Here is an 18,262-nt window from a genome sequence, read left to right on the forward strand (position 1 = left end):
GGAAACATCATGCTTTGGGGCTGTTTTTCTGCAAAGGGACCAGGACGACTGATCCGTTTAAAGGAAAGAATGAATGGGGCCATGTATTGTGAGATTTTGAGTGAAAACCTCCTTCCATCAGCAAAGGCATTGAAGATGAAACGTGGCTGGGTCTTTCAGCATGACAATGATCCCAAACACACCGCCCGGGCAACGAAGGAGTGGCTTCGTAAGAAGCATTTCAAAGTCCTGGAGTGGCCTAGCCAGTCTCCAGATCTCAACCCCATAGAAAATCTTTGGAGGGAGTTGAAAGTCCGTGTTGCCCAGCGACAGCCCCAAAACATCACTGCTCTAGAGGAGATCTGCATGGAGGAATGGGCCAAAATACCAGCAACAGTGTGTGAAAACCTTGTGAAGACTTACAGAAAACGTTTGACCTGTGTCATTGCCAACAAAGGGTATATAACAAAATATTGAGAAACTTTTGTTATTGACCAAATACTTATTTTCCACCATAATTTGCAAATAAATTCATAAAAAATACTACAATGTGATCTTCTGGATTTTTTTTTCTCCTTTTGTCTGTCATAGTTGACGTGTACCTATGATGAAAATTACAGGCCTCTCTCATCTTTTTAAGTGGGAGAACTTGCACAATTGGTGGCTGACTAAATACTTTTTTTCCCCACTGTACCTCTGCTTTGTGACACTTCCAGGTGAGGTTGTTGGAGAATCTTCTGTGAGACAAAATGAATCACATGTTAACAATACCTGACGTTTAATGTATGTCACACTTCATTTGAAAGTTCTGATTCCAAAAGTATGGCCCAATCCCAAATCAACCCCTAGTCCCCTCAAACTCAACTCTGGACCTCGAAGCCAGTTCCACTGCATTTTTTTCATTGTTCCCCTCAAATCAGGGACTGATTTAGACCTGGGAAACCAGGTGTGTACAATTAATTATCAGGTAGAGCAGAAAACCAGCAGGCTCCGACCCACGTTGGGTAAGAGTTGAATACCACTGCCCTAGACCCTACTCCCTATGCACTTGAGGAGATGTGAGAGGAATTGACAGCTGTAAGCAATTTGGTAATAATTCCAATTAGCCCTCTGATAGGCTAGGTGGAAGTTTCACCATATTGTTTAGACCCATCAAATAATCTCAGATCTCCACAAGTGCACAGGGGTCCATTTGGGATTGGGCCTATGACAACAAAATAAGGTCCATTGTTTCGATGTGAGGTTGAGTAGGTGTTCCCAAGTGGTGGTGTCCCACAATTGCTCCATCTGTAAAAAATGAAAAATGGTAGCCAAGAGATTAGATAAGCGGACTAGTAGATGTAGGAGCAATCCATTTTTGTGAACGGGTGGTGTACCTAAAACTGTCCGGTGAGTGTACGTTGTAGTAGTAAAGTAAACCTTTAACTAGTAGACTTCTGGACACAATGGAGCTGCAAATGAGACAAAGAATCAGAAACCGATTAATCACTTAGCAAATGTACAGTTTTCTCATGCACTTATCAACTGTGGTGGCCTTCTGCTTAACTGCTTCAAATACAAGGTAGAGAATTACAGTGACTTGAAGATAACTCACATGGTGCAGGTGGGGAAAATATCCAAGTAAGCTAAAAGTAAAACAGAAAGTGATGTTATAAAAATACATTTCTGTATAAATAAATGTATCAATTGTGACCAATTTAATTAATTACTAATGTATTTCAGTGGAAATAATGTGATATCCCATAGATTATTTTTAAATTAAACCTCTCTTTACTATTTCATTGCAATCACTTCCTTATTTACATGACGGGTCAGGTACTAGCCAAGTAGCCTAGTCATTCAACAAATCAAATCTATCACCATCCGTTTCAAAATACTCAAACATTATAAGCCAATTTATGACACAGCAAGAGGGTTATCAGACCTAATTTGTCACTCTCCATGGAAACAAGTTTTAAAAATAGTTTTTATGGTCAGACCTAGCTAGCAGCCAATGCCGCTGGAGAACATGCTAGCTAAGCTAATGTTAGCTCACTTACGCATAAAAATAATATTTTGCATACACAACACGTTCAAAAATAACTATACTACCCCCTAACATGTTCATATAAACACATTGTAGTTTTAGTATGTTTCTCTGACTCCTTACCTGTAAAAATTGTAATATTAGCAGTACTTGAAACAAGCTAAACTACCTGGCAGCCATTTCCCCAACTGTCAACAGTTGGTATGGTGAATTAAAAAAACTTGTTAGCTATTTACAAAATGATGTGCACTCACCTCGACACACACTTTTATCTCCTCTTTCAGCAATATAATCCAATATGGCCTTTGGATATGCAACGTTCCCAGAACATTCCCAGAACTTTTTTCTTCCAACAACCAAATGGGAACCACAGGGGAACGTTACGTAAAAATTCGAATTCACCAAAAAATAACTTTATTTTATGAGGTTATTTGAAAGTTCTCAGAGTAATACCAAAATAGCAACGTTCCTTAAAGGTTCTCCTTTGGTTCTTAGAAAAAGTACTTTCCCACAACACTCCCAGACTTTCTGTGAAAGTAATTTTTTTAAGAACCAAAAGGGGAACCTTTAGAGAATGTTCTATGCTAGCTGGGTAATGGCTAGGCTACTGTTACTTCTACCTTTTCATCTGGCACATTGTAATAGCCTCAATTCACCCCTCCAATGTAGATGGCGATAATTAGCGTAACTATCAGTGCTCGGCCCCTCTTTCCCGCCCAAAATTCCTTTGTTCATTTAGCAGCGTTGCTGTGTGATGTGAGCAATGCGGTGGAGACCAACAATAGTGCTGTGCAATTCGCGGCCATTTCGCAGAAAATAACGTACATTGACAAAAGATTAAATTCGTCCATCAGCAATTTTAACTAGAGTATTATCCATATTTTGCAATCTTGTATAGTTAACACTCTGGAATAACTGAGAATTAACAACTGCCTTATGATAGACCATAGCTTGTCCTATAACTGGGAATCCTAGGTGACTCTCCACGGCATATTTTTCAAAACGATTTAGTGCTCTAAAGCAACCACTGCCAAGTACAGAGCCATCAATGCTCTTTGCATGCTTGGTCAAACAGTAGCCATCCAACATTATCTACAACAGCTGTTTAACCCTCTCTGGTGCTTTAACCATCTTCCTACCTAAATGATCAACTTTCTGCAGCAAAAGAAATGAAGATACAATCTATAATGGTACAGCTTTTGTGCCATTGAATAACCTTAAAAAACCATTGCAAGCTTCAAAACTGTAAGCACTATGACACCATAAGGGTCCCCAGTTACGAACAGTATTACTAAGATGAAGCATTATATGAATATTTTATGACATGTGTGATATACCATACCAAAGAGTCAATCAACAGGAATGGGGAAGGATTTACAACCTGGACTGTACAGCTGAGGAGTGGTAAGTAAATGTAGATTTCACTCTGAAGAAGATAACCCAGAGGATCAGAGTGCAGCTGGACTATGACAGGGGGATGTGTCCTTCTACAACACCAAAGACATGACACATCTACACTCATAAAGACACATTTACTGAGAGACTGTTCTCATACTTCTCTAATGGAAAGGTTGGTGATGCCAACCACCCTGATGTACAGATCTGCCAACCAGAGGTGTCTTTGACAGTGAAATCATTCCAGTGATGTGTGTGTGAGCTTTTTTTTTGATAATTCCCAAGACTTTAATAGGATTTGTGCCACAAATGCTGAAACGTTAGTATGTGGAAACAGTGCCAGTGAAACTAAACCAAAGCGTGGATTGCTGTCATACCTTGTCCATAGACTGCATACGGCATAAGGAAACCAATGTGTCATTTTGTAATTTGGGTGAACTATCCCTTTAAAGATTGAATCAATACATGGGCAGCCTTTGTATGGCAACTGTCCTTATTTGCATAAAACTGATTTTATACAGACATTATTTAACATAAATCATCATCTAACATCAAACTATATACATTGAGCTCCAAAATCATTGGGACAGTGACACATGTTTTGTTGTTTTGTCTCTGTACTCCAGCATGTTGGATTTGAAATGATACAATAACTATGAGGTTAAAGTGCCGACTGTCAGCTTTAATTTGAGGGTATTTTCATCCATATCGGGTGAACCGTTTAGAAATTACAGCCCTTTTTCTACGTAGTTTCCCCATTTTAGGGGACCAGAAGTATTGGGACAAATTCACTTATGTGTATTAAAGTAGTAAAAAGTTAACTATTTGGTCCCATATTCATAGCACACAATGACTACATCAAGCTTGTGACTCTACACATTTGTTGGATGCATTTGTTGTTTGTTTTGGTTGTGTTTCAGATTGTTTTGTGCCCAATAGAAATTAATGGTAAATAATGTATTGTGTCATTTTTGAGTCACTTTTATTGTAAATAAGAAAGACTATGTTTCTAAACACTTCTACATTAATATGGACGCTACCATGATTATGGATAATCTTGAATGAATCGTGAATAACGATGAGTGAGAAAGTTACAGACGCACAGATATCATACCCCCAAGACATGCTAACATCTCAGCATTGCAATCATAGAGGAGGTTAGCATTTGAGCCTCTGCAACTTTCTCACTCATCATTATTCACGATTCATTCAGAATTTTCCGTTAATCATGGTAGCATCCACATTACTGTAGAAGGGTTTAGAAACATATTATATTTTTATTTACAATAAAAGTCACTCCAAAATGACACAATACATTATTTACCATTCATTTCTAACACTTTTCTTTCATGTTAGTTAGCGACTCATATGGTCAATGCGGCTGAGTGGAGGCTGGCTAACCACAGGGAAAAACAATTTTATAAGGATTTTATTGTTTGGTGTTTTCCCCCAAAGTTACCCAAAGTTACCCAATTATGTTTTTCCCAAGGTTGGAATGGAAGTTGTTAAATATAGCAGAGTATGAGGTTTTCTAAACTCTCTGGTTAAGCTCACTTTGGTTAGAAATGTGACAACAGAATGAAACTGTTCCAGTATTCTATCAAGTCAGACACATAGCCCATAGACCACATCCTGTAGCATATATACATAAAGGAAGTTATTTGACAGCAACATGATTTACTGTAACTTTTGCACACCACAATCACCTGTAGGCTATCCATTGACTGTAACGAAATATCTACAAAATGTTTTATGTGATATTATTATTTGTTTCAAATTGTTTCATAGCAGCATTACTGTATTATAACGTGTATTATATAGGCCTATAATTATGCCTTCAGACAACTACAATTATATATAATTAACATATTAGATTTATTAGGCTATTGTTTGTACTGCATTGCCATTGCGTTTTATATCTGTAGTGAAATCTACATGATGCACCTTACGCAAAACACAAATAACCTCGGTCTTAAATTTACCCCTATTTGGAAGTACTGCATACACACGGGGTGGTGTGTGCGCGCCGCGGTTACGTTACCAAGGCACGCAGTTAAGCGCAGCGCCCAATCGAGGGCAGCGCTGAGCAGATCGAGCTATAGCGCTTTGGAGCGCTTCGCTTTGCACAGTCGAGCGCACTGGGGAGGAACGATATAGTACGCTACAGTAGAAAGATAGTGGGGGAGACGAGAGTAAACAACCAACTTGGACGCACACCTGCCATCCTTATCAAACCATAACCTATCGGCTGCCTTACAAGGTTATCTTTGAGTCGCCTGCAGCGCAGAAAGAGGACTCATATTTTGATAGAAAATAAGCTACATACCGCGCAGGAGGATCATATCAAGCAAAGGAGCAGCCGTGAGAGAAGCACGAGATACGGAGACATGGCTGCGACAACCTGTACACGATTCACGGACGATTTTCAGCTATATGAAGAGCTGGGAAAGTAAGCCTGTTTGTTTTGGTAATTTGCAGTCACTGACTGTTGTGGCTTGCGTGGGTGTGGGTGCGGGTTTGTGTTGTTGCGGTGGTCTTTTTCTGGGTGACAGCGGCGCAAGGCAAGGGTGACAGCTCGCTCAAAATACGCTCTCTCTCATCACACACACACACACACACGAGATTCTTGTTCCCAGCGCTCTTTAAAAAATTATGGCAGTAGTTGGTCAACGTGTCTAAACAAAAGCTCTCCATAGGCATTGAGCAATATATTGCGTTGGTTGGCGAGCTCTCAATATTTATAACATTTTACCCTGAGGCTGAGAGAAAATGTTGCTGTTTTAGACCAGAATGACAGGCTCACCCCACTACTAATGTGTCTGCAGTGAGGATTCACCAAATTCAGACAATGATTTTGTAACTTATTTGCAGATAATAGTTGTTTGCAGCTCAAGAAGCAGTAGTAGCAGTATTCAAATCAGGGAGCGAAATTAATGTTTCTTTCACCGATGCAATTCGGTTCTAAACATTCACCAAAAAGAGGCCACCGGTTGAGATAGGCAGATTGAAAATGTTTTTTTTCCCAACCTGAGCCTTTGAGTTTAATGCATATTATGTCAGTAGCCCATTCATAGACACTAACTACCTTTAGTGCCTATTGATAAAGGTATGTTCTTCCCGGGGGACTTTTGTTAACCTTCATACAACCGACTGGGGTCATTTGACCACAGAGGTAAATTTGGCATCATAGCCCAACAGTGGTTTTTTATGACTTTGTCAATCAACTTGTTCTTAATCAATTGAACATTCTAAAGCATTGTTTAGTGTTACTGTTAGGGCTGGGCGATATGGACAAAATATAATATCACAATATCTTTCAAATTTTTGATGGTATTTGATGTTTTTGAATAATAAAAGTTCTAAATATGCTTTCTGAGTATCTCATGACCCTAGGGTGGCAACACATACATTATAAGGGATTTAAATGGGGCTTTCTCCATTTATACTGTTCAATCCAACTCCAAACAAAAATAATTTTCAGCATTTTCATCCATTTCTGCATTTCCTGCACTTTTATTATCATTTCCACACTGTGCCACGCTGCATGATATGTGCAAAAAATCTAGGCCTAGTTAATTGGTGAACTGTTGGAATCATGGAAATATAATTATTATTCTAATTGTATAGTTAATAATATAGTGGGCAGCACCTTGAATACATTGTGCTGGTCAGTGTTTCCAGGTGACCCTAATTAGATGTTACACTACACATTTTCCTAATTCATGTAGCTAGCTAGCTAGCTAACCAACATATTCCTTCTTCGCCTATTCCTCTCTGAAATGATACCGTTGCACAAACATGCTTATCTAAGCCTACACCAGCACTGGTACCAGGCACTATTAGCTAACTAGCTACGTTTGCTCTGACTCTTAGTACATTTAGCAAGCTAGCTAGCTAACCAAAGATTACCATTAGTGGCTAACACAAATTATTTTAGCAACCCATTTGTTAAGAAAATAAACTAGCAAACAGTAGTTTGCAGACAGTAAGATACACACACTAATAGTGTAATTATAGAACGCTTGTGGAAAGCAGCATGTCACCAACATTGTTGCATCCATCTGACCATGCAGAGTGAACTTCATAAAAGAAAGAAAGTGCTCGTGACTCCGTTGTCCAGCAACTGCTCTCTTCTTGAGTGACAGGGGGCAGGGCTTGGTGTGGTTAACGGCATGCAGCAGCAGGAGGAGGGAGAGAGATGACTCAAGGAGCAAACGGAGTAAACTATGAAAACAGACATTATACGTGCAGGAGTTGTGTATCACATTTAACAAACCAAACATTGAAATATCGTTATAGAAGGTAAAGAAAAACTCAAATCGGTCCGTGCATCAATACCGGTATATAGTAAAATACGGTGTACCGCCCAGCCCTATTTTGGTATCAATATGGACTTTAAAAATAAATCATTTTGACCCCAGACAAAAACACCCAATTCCGCCTATTGTAATTTGATAGATAGGACCTTTATTTGAATCTACACCTTCTTAAAATGAAGTTGAACCCCTCCTTTTACCCTCAGAACAGCATCAATTCGTCGGGGCATGGACTCTACAAGGTGTCGAAATCAATCCACAGGGATGCTGGCCCATGTTGACTCTAGTGCTTCACACAGTTGTGTCAAGTTGGCTGGATGTCCTTTGGGTGGTGGACCATTCTTGATACACACGGGAAACTGTTGAGCGTGAAAAACCCAGCAGCATTGCAGTTCTTGACACACTCAAACCGGTGTGCCTGGCACCTACTACCATTCCCCGTTCAGAGGCTTTCAAATATTTTGTCTTGCCCATTCACCATCTGAATGGCACACATACACAATACATTGGTCAATTGTCTCAAGGCTTATACATCCTTATTTAACCTGTCTCCTCCCCTTCATCTACACTGAAAGAAGTGGATTTAACAAATTACGTCAATATGGGATCATAGCTTTCACCTGGATTCACCTGGTCATTCTATGTCATGGAAAAATCATTTCTTAATGTTTTGTATACTCAGTGTATGTTTTTCTGGAGACATAATACCAAGTTATCCAAACACTCTTAGAAAAAAAGGTGCTATCTAGAACCTAAAAGTGTTCTTTGGCTGTCCCCAAAGGAGAACCCCTTTGAATAACCCTTTTTGGTTCCAGGTAGAACCCTTTTGGGTTCCATGTAAAAACCATTTCCAGAGAGGGTTCTAAATGGAACCCAAAAGGGTTCTACCTGGAACCAATGGTATAAATACAGTGGGGGAAAAAAGTATTTAGTCAGCCACCAATTGTGCAAGTTCTCCCACTTAAAAAGATGAGAGAGGCCTGTAATTTTCATCATAGGTACACGTCAACTATGACAGACAAAATGAGAATTTTTTTTCTCCAGAAAATCACATTGTAGGATTTTTAATGAATTTATTTGCAAATGATGGTGGAAAATAAGTATTTGGTCAATAACAAAAGTTTCACAATACTTTGTTATATACCCTTTGTTGGCAATGACACAGGTCAAACGTTTTCTGTAAGTCTTCACAAGGTTTTCACACACTGTTGCTGGTATTTTGGCCCATTCCTCCATGCAGATCTCCTCTAGAGCAGTCATGTTTTGGGGCTGTCGCTGGGCAACACAGACTTTCAACTCCCACCAAAGATTTTCTATGGGGTTGAGATCTGGAGACTGGCTAGGCCACTCCAGGACCTTGAAATGCTTCTTACGAAGCCACTCCTTCGTTGTGGAATAATAAAAGTTCTAAATACTTTGGGATCATTGTCATGCTGAAAGACCCAGCCACATTTCATCTTCAATGACCTTGCTGATGGAAGGAGGTTTTCACTCAAAATCTCACGATACATGGCCCCATTCATTCTTTCCTTTACACGGATCAGTCGTCCTGGTCCCCTTGCAGAAAAACAGCCCCAAAGCATGATGTTTCCACCCCCATGCTTCACAGTAGGTATGATGTTCTTTGGATGCAACTCAGCATTCTTTGTCCTCCAAACACGACGAGTTGAGTTTTTACCAAAAGTTATATTTTGGTTTCATCTGACCATATGACATTCTCCCCAATCCTCTTCTGGATCATCCAAATGCACTCTAGCAAACTTCAGACGGGCCTGGACATGTACTGGCTTAAGCAGGGGAACACGTCTTGCACTGCAGGATTTGAGTCCCTGGCGGCGTAGTGTGTTACTGATGGTAGGCTTTGTTACTTTGGTCCCAGCTCTCTGCAGGTCATTCACTAGGTCCCCCCCGTGTGGTTCTGGGATTTTTTGCTCACCGTTCTTGTGATCATTTTGACCCCACGGGGTGAGATCTTGCGTGGAGCCCCAGATCGAGGGAGATTATCAGTGGTCTTGTATGTCTTCCATTTCCTAATAATTGCTCCCACAGTTGATTTCTTCAAACCAAGCTGCTTACCTATTGCAGATTCAGTCTTCCCAGCCTGGTGCAGGTCTACAATTTTGTTTCTGGTGTCCTTTGACAGCACTTTGGTCTTGGCCATAGTGGAGTTTGGAGTGTGACAGTTTGAGGTTGTGAACAGGTGTCTTTTATACTGATAACATGTTCAAACAGGTGCCATTAATACAGGTAACGAGTGGAGGACAGAGGAGCCTCTTAAAGAAGAAGTTACAGGTCTGTGAGAGCCAGAAATCTTGCTTGTTTGTAGGTGACCAAATACTTATTTTCCACCATCATTTGCAAATAAATTCATTAAAAATCCTACAATGTGATTTTCTGGAATTTTTTTCCTCAATTTGTCTGTCATAGTTGACGTGTACCTATGATGAAAATTACAGGCCTCTCTCATCTTTTTAAGTGGGAGAACTTGCACAATTGGTGGCTGACTAAATACTTTTTTCCCCACTGTACTTGATAGAACTGCAATACAGAACTCAGATACGCTCTGAATCTACATCCCCCGAATCTACGGCCCGGTGTAGCTCAGTTGGTAGAGCATGGCGTTTGCAACGCCAGGGTTGTGTGTTCGATTCCCACGGGGGGCCAGTATGAAAATGTATGCACTCACTAACTGTAAGTCGCTCTGGATAAGAGCATCTGCTAAATGACTAAAATGTATTGGTGTGTATTCTCTGAAAGGTAGTCTTTCTAGAGAAAATCTTTTTAAAAGTATTTATTTGAGACATATTAAGTTATCCTTACTACCAGAGGGCGAAGGATGACCTGTTGGAGTGATTTTTACTAGATAGACAGATCACCTGCAGAGATGGTGCACCTTATGTACTCGCCTATGGTTATAACTGGTTAAAATCAATATGACCTAACATACAGTATATGCTTAGTTGCAGTCAAAACAGCTCATAAAAGTCTGTCAGTGGTATGAATACTTGGTAGAACTGTAATTCAGAAACCAGCTACCCTCTATATGTAAACATAATGCAGTATTGGTGTGTATTCTCTGGAAATAGTTATTTTACAGGAAACGTTCTATAAATACCAGAATTCCTATAATATCCTCCACATTCTATTTGTGAAACTTGTTATGGTATTTGTGTTGCTATACCATTTGGTTTGAAGTGACTGAGGATTTGGGCATGCTTTTTTAAGCATCCTACCATAGGCCCTACCACTCTCATTGTTTCATTAGCAGCGATGCTAATTCTGGCTGTGGGGTAAGTAAATAAAGAAAACTAAGCTATATTTTTGGTCATTGTCTTTTAGGATCAATGGACGAAATGTTGGTTCACCGGCTCTTTAAATGGCAGTCGTTTTTACCCCATAAATATGACAGAATGTATATTTAGGACCCCTTTAGGTATAAAAATATATATATATAAAACAATTATTAGATTAAAATATTGAATTTGGCCTTTAGTACCAATTCCCATAGAAATGCATTGAATAACACATTCATAAATGGCAAAACAGACAGTCAATAAGGAATAAGGTAATGAAGTATCTGTCCTATATCTAGGAGATATAAGAAAGCTCAGGAAATATTTGTGTTTTTTTGACACATATTCAACCCCTTTTTTTGGGTAGGCACAAAACTACCTCCATACTTCCATTCATTCTTTAAACCGGTACCAGTTACCTTCAGACGAATCCCGTGACACTTTTGGGGGTGGTAGAGCAAAACGGAGACCACCATCGTGTTCGTGAGACAAACACCGCTGTAGCTCAGCCACCTTCCACCGCAGATATGGAAGGCCGCCGTAGGCGGATGCGGTGGATTGAGAAGCAGCCCAAGCAAAAAACGGACGGATTGTATTGATTTTTGTATTATCTTACTTATATCGACACATGCGTCAATAGACTCTAGGGGTTATTGTCATACTAAATCCAACATCTAAAGCATGGATGGTGTATAGCTCTCCTCTATACTGTATGTCTCCAACTCAGAGCTTATATAGCATTGAGCTACAGTATAAGCCCACTGAAACCTTGTCGTAAAGCACAAGAGTAGCATATACCATGTGCTGCCTTTCCTTTCTTTATTACCAGTCTCTATCAGGTCCAGCACCTGTGGATAATTTTGGGATGTGCAATGACACTTTTGAAGCTAAATCGTAAACCACCAGACTTGCTATAAGTAGGCCTTCTGTAGCTCTAACTGTCGTGCTGCTGTGTGTTGTTACGTAGGCCTACTGGAGCTGGGTCGTTCCACGAAATTGGTGGCTTTTGGACATGCAAACATTTAAGAAATGAACTTTGAAATATCTCTTCTTTCAATGTTCAATTGCATGGTGGATATGTTTAGCCTACAGAAAAACACTTTTCTATTTCAGGCATTAGAATCCTGTGAACTAAGAATATTTTATCTGCACTTGTGTGGTACCACAATGTCCGTCAACCCATTTACAAACACTTGTGTAACTTCCCAACTATTATTTAAAAGCATGTTTGCGATAAATCTAACATGTTCTCATTGTTTAAGTATCCCATCTAGTCAAAGATGATAAAACAAATATAAATATACCAAAAAGAGAGAGAGAACTTACTTCCTTTTCCACCATATTGTTCAGAAGACCCAAATGATGTCACCTGCTGTGAATCATATCTCTTGGTGGAATGGTACATTATTTTAAAGGGGGAAAGTTTTTGCATAACAGGATATACCTTAAAATGAAGGACAGACGTAAATGCATCACTAATCACATGAATATAAATGATAATCTTCTGAAATGACTTTGTCAAAGCAGAAAAATCACTAGGCCTTTACAATGATGGTGTAACTTGGAGAAATCTTTGGATTAAGTGGACTGAACTCTTCCTAAAAGTGACACAGGGTTGACGGAGGGACATGTCAAAATGCTGAATTTTGGCACATTAGCAACCCTTTATTTAAATAAAAAAAAGCGGATTCATTGAATTCTCCATGTGGACTATATTAAAAGTGCACTTACATTTAATATAACACGCTTTTAAAATTCTATATTGATGCATCATTTCTACTTAAAATATCAAAGGGAAGCTAAAGGCACTCATTTCGTAGACCGACCGAGCTCTGATTGTAGTGTTGCTTTGAATTCAATCACTTTTTGACAGCATCCCTTTTGATTTGAACAAAACCTTCCATACATATTAGAAGTGCTCAGAAAGTGACATTTTGGACCTGAATGCCAAAACATTCAGTTCATCCATTTGCATACATCACCATACCATGAGACAGCCATGTCTTCATCACTGGAAAAGATAAACGGTTGAGAATGATATAATTTAAAAGCTTACAAACAGGGTGGTCAAGCTATTTTATAATTTCTGATTTTTTTTAAAAACAAAAAATAAATAGCCATTCATGTCAATTATCTTAATTTCTAGATATTTTTTTGCGTATGTTGTAGCTTAGACCCTATTGTCACTGAGGTTTTTGTGTTGTGCCCACCATCGGTTGAGACACAACGTGCTCTTGAATACAGGGTGGCTGTCATAGATAGTTGGAGGCCCACACATCACAGAATGTTGACTTGAATAGGAATAGCTGATGTTTTAAATTATACTGTCAATCCTCCATAGGAAACCTATTGAAATCATAGAAATATAGATCATAGAATAGACGTAACCATTTAAGTTGACATTCGACGGACGGTGGGTGGACCGGCGGTCATCTTTGTGGTAGTAATTAGAAGTAAAAATGTCAATTCAATTAGAATTTCAATGATGTACCAGCTAAATTGCAGTGGTCTGAATAGATTTGAAATGACACCCACCCTGGTGTGTTTATGCCTCACAAAAAGAGACCTGGCCGAGTGTGAACTTTCCAGGCACAGCTGTTGTTGGTTGTGGTGTCAGTGAGTCTTGAATAAGTGTGTGTGTGTGTGTGTCTGTGAGAGAATTGAAAAAGAGTAAAACGTGTGGGAGGAGTGTGTGTGTCTGTGCGTGCATGCATGTGTGTGTGTGTGTGTGTTTCAGTGTGTGTGCGCGTCTCTCAGTGTGTCGCTCTCCAGTCTCCATTATGTGTAGAGAATGTGTGTGTGTGTGTGTGTGTGTGTGTAGCTTTCTGCTTTCCCAGCAGCCTTCAGTCATTCAAGCTATGTGGGGCGAGGTGCGAGTGGCCAAGAAGAGGAGGGGAAAGGCCACACGGCCCCCTTCCCCCCTCCCGATCCACCCCTCCACCCCTCCACGCCCCAGTCGGCTGACAAGATAAATCACTTTAATGTCTCTTCAGAGACATACAGGGAAGAAACAGGCAATAACAAAGGGCACTGTGTTAAGATATTGACTCTGGTAGCCGATAGCTCTGCCTAGCCCAGATGCACACACACACCAGCTGTGCTCAGGGCGGGTAAGACAATCAAGGAGTGTGGGCTCCACTCGGTCCTCCTTATGGATGTGTTGTTGAATTTTTTGTTGAAATATGTAACAAAATGAGTGTGTGTCTGTGAAAGTGTTAATATTAATGTCTGAATAGCTGAAGTTTAACCCTTACTTTCCCTTTTGCAAATGGTATAATATCAGTGATAACATCAAGGAGAAAGGAATGTTGTCACGTTGTATAATGATAGAAGACAGCCGCAGGAATACGTAATAGGGGGATTTATTCTACCTAACATAAGGTACGTCATGAAAAACCATGGGGTCGGAGCCCAAAACAAACACGTATATGCATAACACAGGGATGTAACCCAAACAAAAGAGCGAGGTGTAAACCTCTAAATAATACACGGGACGAGATCAGTAATAACTAGTGCACAATTACACGGTATGTAAACCGTAATACAATGTACAGTAACACGTAGCACGAAAGCCGATACAACAGAGCACAGGTACTCACGAGACCAAAGGACATGGGACAATAATGGCCAAGGACAATGGGGAACAGAGGGCACATATATACACATACTAATCAGGGGGAATGGGAACCAGGTGTGCGTAATGAGACAAGACAGTCCGGGGTTGGTGGTAATGATCCAGGTCAGTGACGCCTAGAAGGCCGGTGACGTAGACCTCCGGAGCTGGTGAACGGAATCAGCAGCAGTACCAGGGGGATCCGTGACAAATTATGTGAACTGGTGCAGTTGGTACAGTTTGATTTAGTTCAAACTGATGAAGCAAGTCTTTGTAACTAAACTGCTCTGACTCTGTTTGAATGTGGATACTCGTACTTCAGTAATATTGACATGAAAAGAAAGTGTTTGCAAAGCAGATTTTGCAGCGGGCATACTTGGATTAAAAAACAACAACAACCAACAAAACAACACACCTTTTACCTTCTCACGTGTTACACTCACAGATCTTACAGTATTTTCTGACTTTGCTGTGGGAACCTCAGGGGAACCTATTATCCAGACAAACTCTTATAGTATATTCTATTACCACCATTAGCACGCCAGCCAAGGACAGAAGGCAGAGGCACTGCTGTGCTGGCAGAAAATGGTATTAGAAAATACCCCTTGTGTAACATTTAGAGAAACTATGGCTCCCTCAATGCAATGTTAATGTTATACACTATGTAATATGTCTGACCGGATGTTCTGTTCCTTTTATCTTTGTTTACAGGGGAGCCTTTTCAGTGGTGCGCAGATGTGTCAAGCTGTGTACTGGACAGGAATATGCCGCCAAAATAATCAACACCAAAAAGCTATCTGCAAGAGGTAAGCACATTTAAGCTCTGTCTTTTTTTATGTCATTTAGGTTGCATCGCTGTATCCTACTATCCATGAACCCTCTGTGAATAGGCCATGATCCAGTGTTGCTCAACCTTGGGGGACAACTAACATTAAAACGATTTACAAACACGTCATATTCATCAGCACAAAAGACGTATCCTACAGTACAGTATACTGTATATTGTCATGAAAAAGCATTGGCCGTATTTCCCACTCGTCGTAATGTTAATCAGTATCACACGTGTTGGGTAACTGTTTTAGACAAAGCCAAGGCCAAATGCCATGGCCATGAGATCCACTCAGGGCCTCTAGGTCAACAATGACTTCAGGGTGTGTTTCACACCTCCAGCTGCACAGTGTAAATCTCCTGCTGCCCTCTCTGCCTCGTAACTGGAGCCCTAAGGCGGCTCTGCTCTGCCAGGTGTCACCGGCTCACCTTCCAGACAGACAGACATCAGACCTGGGTTCAAATACTATTTAGCATTTGCTTGAGCCTGTCTGTGGTGCCAGATGGACGGAGTTTGCAGTGTTCTTCTGTAGCTATTAAATTGGGTCCATTGCACCAGGCAAACTCAATCAAGCAAAGCTAAAGAATATGAAATTATTTCAAATAGTATTTGAACCCAGGTCTGACAGACAGACAGATCAGGGCTACTTGTTATTGTGGTGGAGATGCTTAGTGTGGTGAACAAGCATTTCAACAGGTATTAGTGGGGGGATCCTCCTGGAACTTGAAGAGGCTGGTGTCGTGGTCCTCTGTAGCTCAGCTGGTAGAGCACGGCGCTTGTAACGCCAAGGTAGTGGGTTCGATCCCCGGGACCACCCATACACAAAAAAAATGTATGCACGCATGACTGTAAGTTGCTTTGGATAAAAGCGTCTGCTAAATCGCATATTATATTATATTATTTTTGTCTGTCTCTCTCTCTCTCTCTCTCTCTGGTGGCAACTGTCAGGCAACTCTGCTAGTCAGACCAGTTTTAGAATGACACAACAGGGGACTTGAATCTGGGTTGTTGGGGTCAATTACACTTTTGACTTTGTGAATTAAAATGGCTGACCCCCACTCAGCTTGACACTTTTTCTATGCCCATTTGGTTGTGTTGACGCAGGACGTTCAGATGTCATAGATCTATTTTGAGTTATTATTGAGTTTGATTTGGAATCCTTTTGGTATTTATTTCCAGGTTGTTGTCTATACAGTAGCTGAATTGAGGCTACAAGTACTAGTTTACATCCAATCTTTTTAGGCAACAGTTTGTTTTGAAGGCTCTGGCTGTCTGTCCTTCCTCGTAGTGGGCCTGGGGATGTAGGAAGACATTAGTGAATGTAATGACATTACTGCCATGACCAGATTATCCTGCCTGCATTACCATAAGGCCCTGGCTAACACTAGTCACACAGATTGACTTGATGAGACTGTTACACACCAGAGGTTTTAATCAGGGCAGAGAAAAAGTGAGAGAGAGAGAGAGTCGAAATGGCATCGCAACAGCAGGTCCGGGACAAGGTAGCATGTCCGGTGAACAGGTCAGGGTTCCATAGCCGCAGACACAACACTGGATCAGCAGCAGGTGGACTGGGGACGGGGAGAGCCTGGAGTCGTCAGGCCAGATAGTCCTGAGATATGGTCCTAGGGCTCAGGTCCTTCGGGAGAGGAGAGAGAGAAAGGAGAATTAGAGGGATCATACCTAAGATCAAACAGGACACCAAGCTAAGATCCTACATCTGTATGTATTCAGAAAGTATTCAGACCCCTTGACTTTTTCCACATTTTTTACGTTACAGCCTTATTCTAAAATTGATTAAATAAATACAAATCTTCATCAATCTACACACAATACCCCATAATGACAAAGCAAAAACAGTTTTTTGTAATCTTTTCAAATGTATTAAAAATACAATAACAGAAATAGCTTATTTACATAAGTATTCAGACCCTTTGCTATGAGACTCGAAATTGAGCTCAGGTGCATCCTGTTTCCATTGATCGTCCTTGAGATGTTTCTACAACTTGATTGTAGTCCACCTGTGGTAAATTCAATCGATGGGACAGGATTTGGAAAGGCACACACCTGTCTATATAAGGTCCAACAGTTGACAATGCATGTCAGAGAAAAAAACCAAGCCATGAGGTCGAAGGAATTGTCTGTAGAGCTCCAAGACAGGATTGGGTCGAGGTACAGATCTGAGGAAGGGTACCAAAACATTTCTGCAGCATTGAAGGTCCCCAAGAACCCAGTGGCCTCCATCATTCTGAAATGGAAGAAGTTTGGAACCACCAAGACTCTTCCTAGAGCTGGCCGCCCGGCCAAACTGAGCAATCGGGAGAGAAGGTCCTTGGTCAGGGAGGTGACCAAGAACCCGATGGTCACTCTGACAGAGCTCCAGAGTTCCTCTGTGGAGATGGGAGAACCTTCCAGAAGGACAACCATCTCTGCAGTACTCCACAAATCAGGCCTTTATGGTAGAGTGGCCAGACGGAAGCCACTCTTCAGTAAAAGGCACATGACAGCCCGTTTGGAGTTTGCCAAAAGGCACCTAAAGGACTCTCAGACCATGAGAAACAAGATTCTCTGGTCTGATGAAACCAAGATTGAACTCTTTGGCCTGAATACCAAGCGTCACGTCTGGAGGAAACCAGGCACCGCTCATCACCTGGCCAATACCATCCCTACGGTGAAGCACGGTGGTGGCAGCATCATGCTGTAGGATGTTTTACAGCGACAGGGACTGGGAGACTAGTCAGGATCGAGGGAAAGATGAACGGAGCAAAGTACAGAGAGATCCTTGATGAGTGCTCCAGAGTGCTCAAGACC

At 40.8% G+C, this 18,262-nt stretch overlaps 1 protein-coding gene across 26 annotated transcripts in view; it reads left to right on the top strand.

Annotated features, from left to right (window-relative positions):
- Positions 1 to 5,477: 5,477 nt before the first annotated feature.
- Positions 5,478 to 18,262, top strand: part of LOC121585184 (calcium/calmodulin-dependent protein kinase type II subunit beta) — a 92,816-nt gene continuing 80,031 nt past the window's right edge. For all 26 annotated transcript variants that reach the window (XM_041901582.2, XM_041901589.2, XM_041901599.2 and 23 more), the window contains exons 1-2: positions 5,478 to 5,849; positions 15,334 to 15,428. In XM_041901582.2, coding sequence (XP_041757516.1) covers positions 5,788 to 5,849; positions 15,334 to 15,428 — 157 coding nt within the window. In that variant the 5' untranslated portion in view covers positions 5,478 to 5,787. The remainder of the gene's footprint in view (positions 5,850 to 15,333; positions 15,429 to 18,262) is intronic.

Source organism: Coregonus clupeaformis, chromosome 16 (genome assembly GCF_020615455.1).
Source record: "Coregonus clupeaformis isolate EN_2021a chromosome 16, ASM2061545v1, whole genome shotgun sequence".
Taxonomy (NCBI): Eukaryota; Metazoa; Chordata; class Actinopteri; order Salmoniformes; family Salmonidae; genus Coregonus; species Coregonus clupeaformis.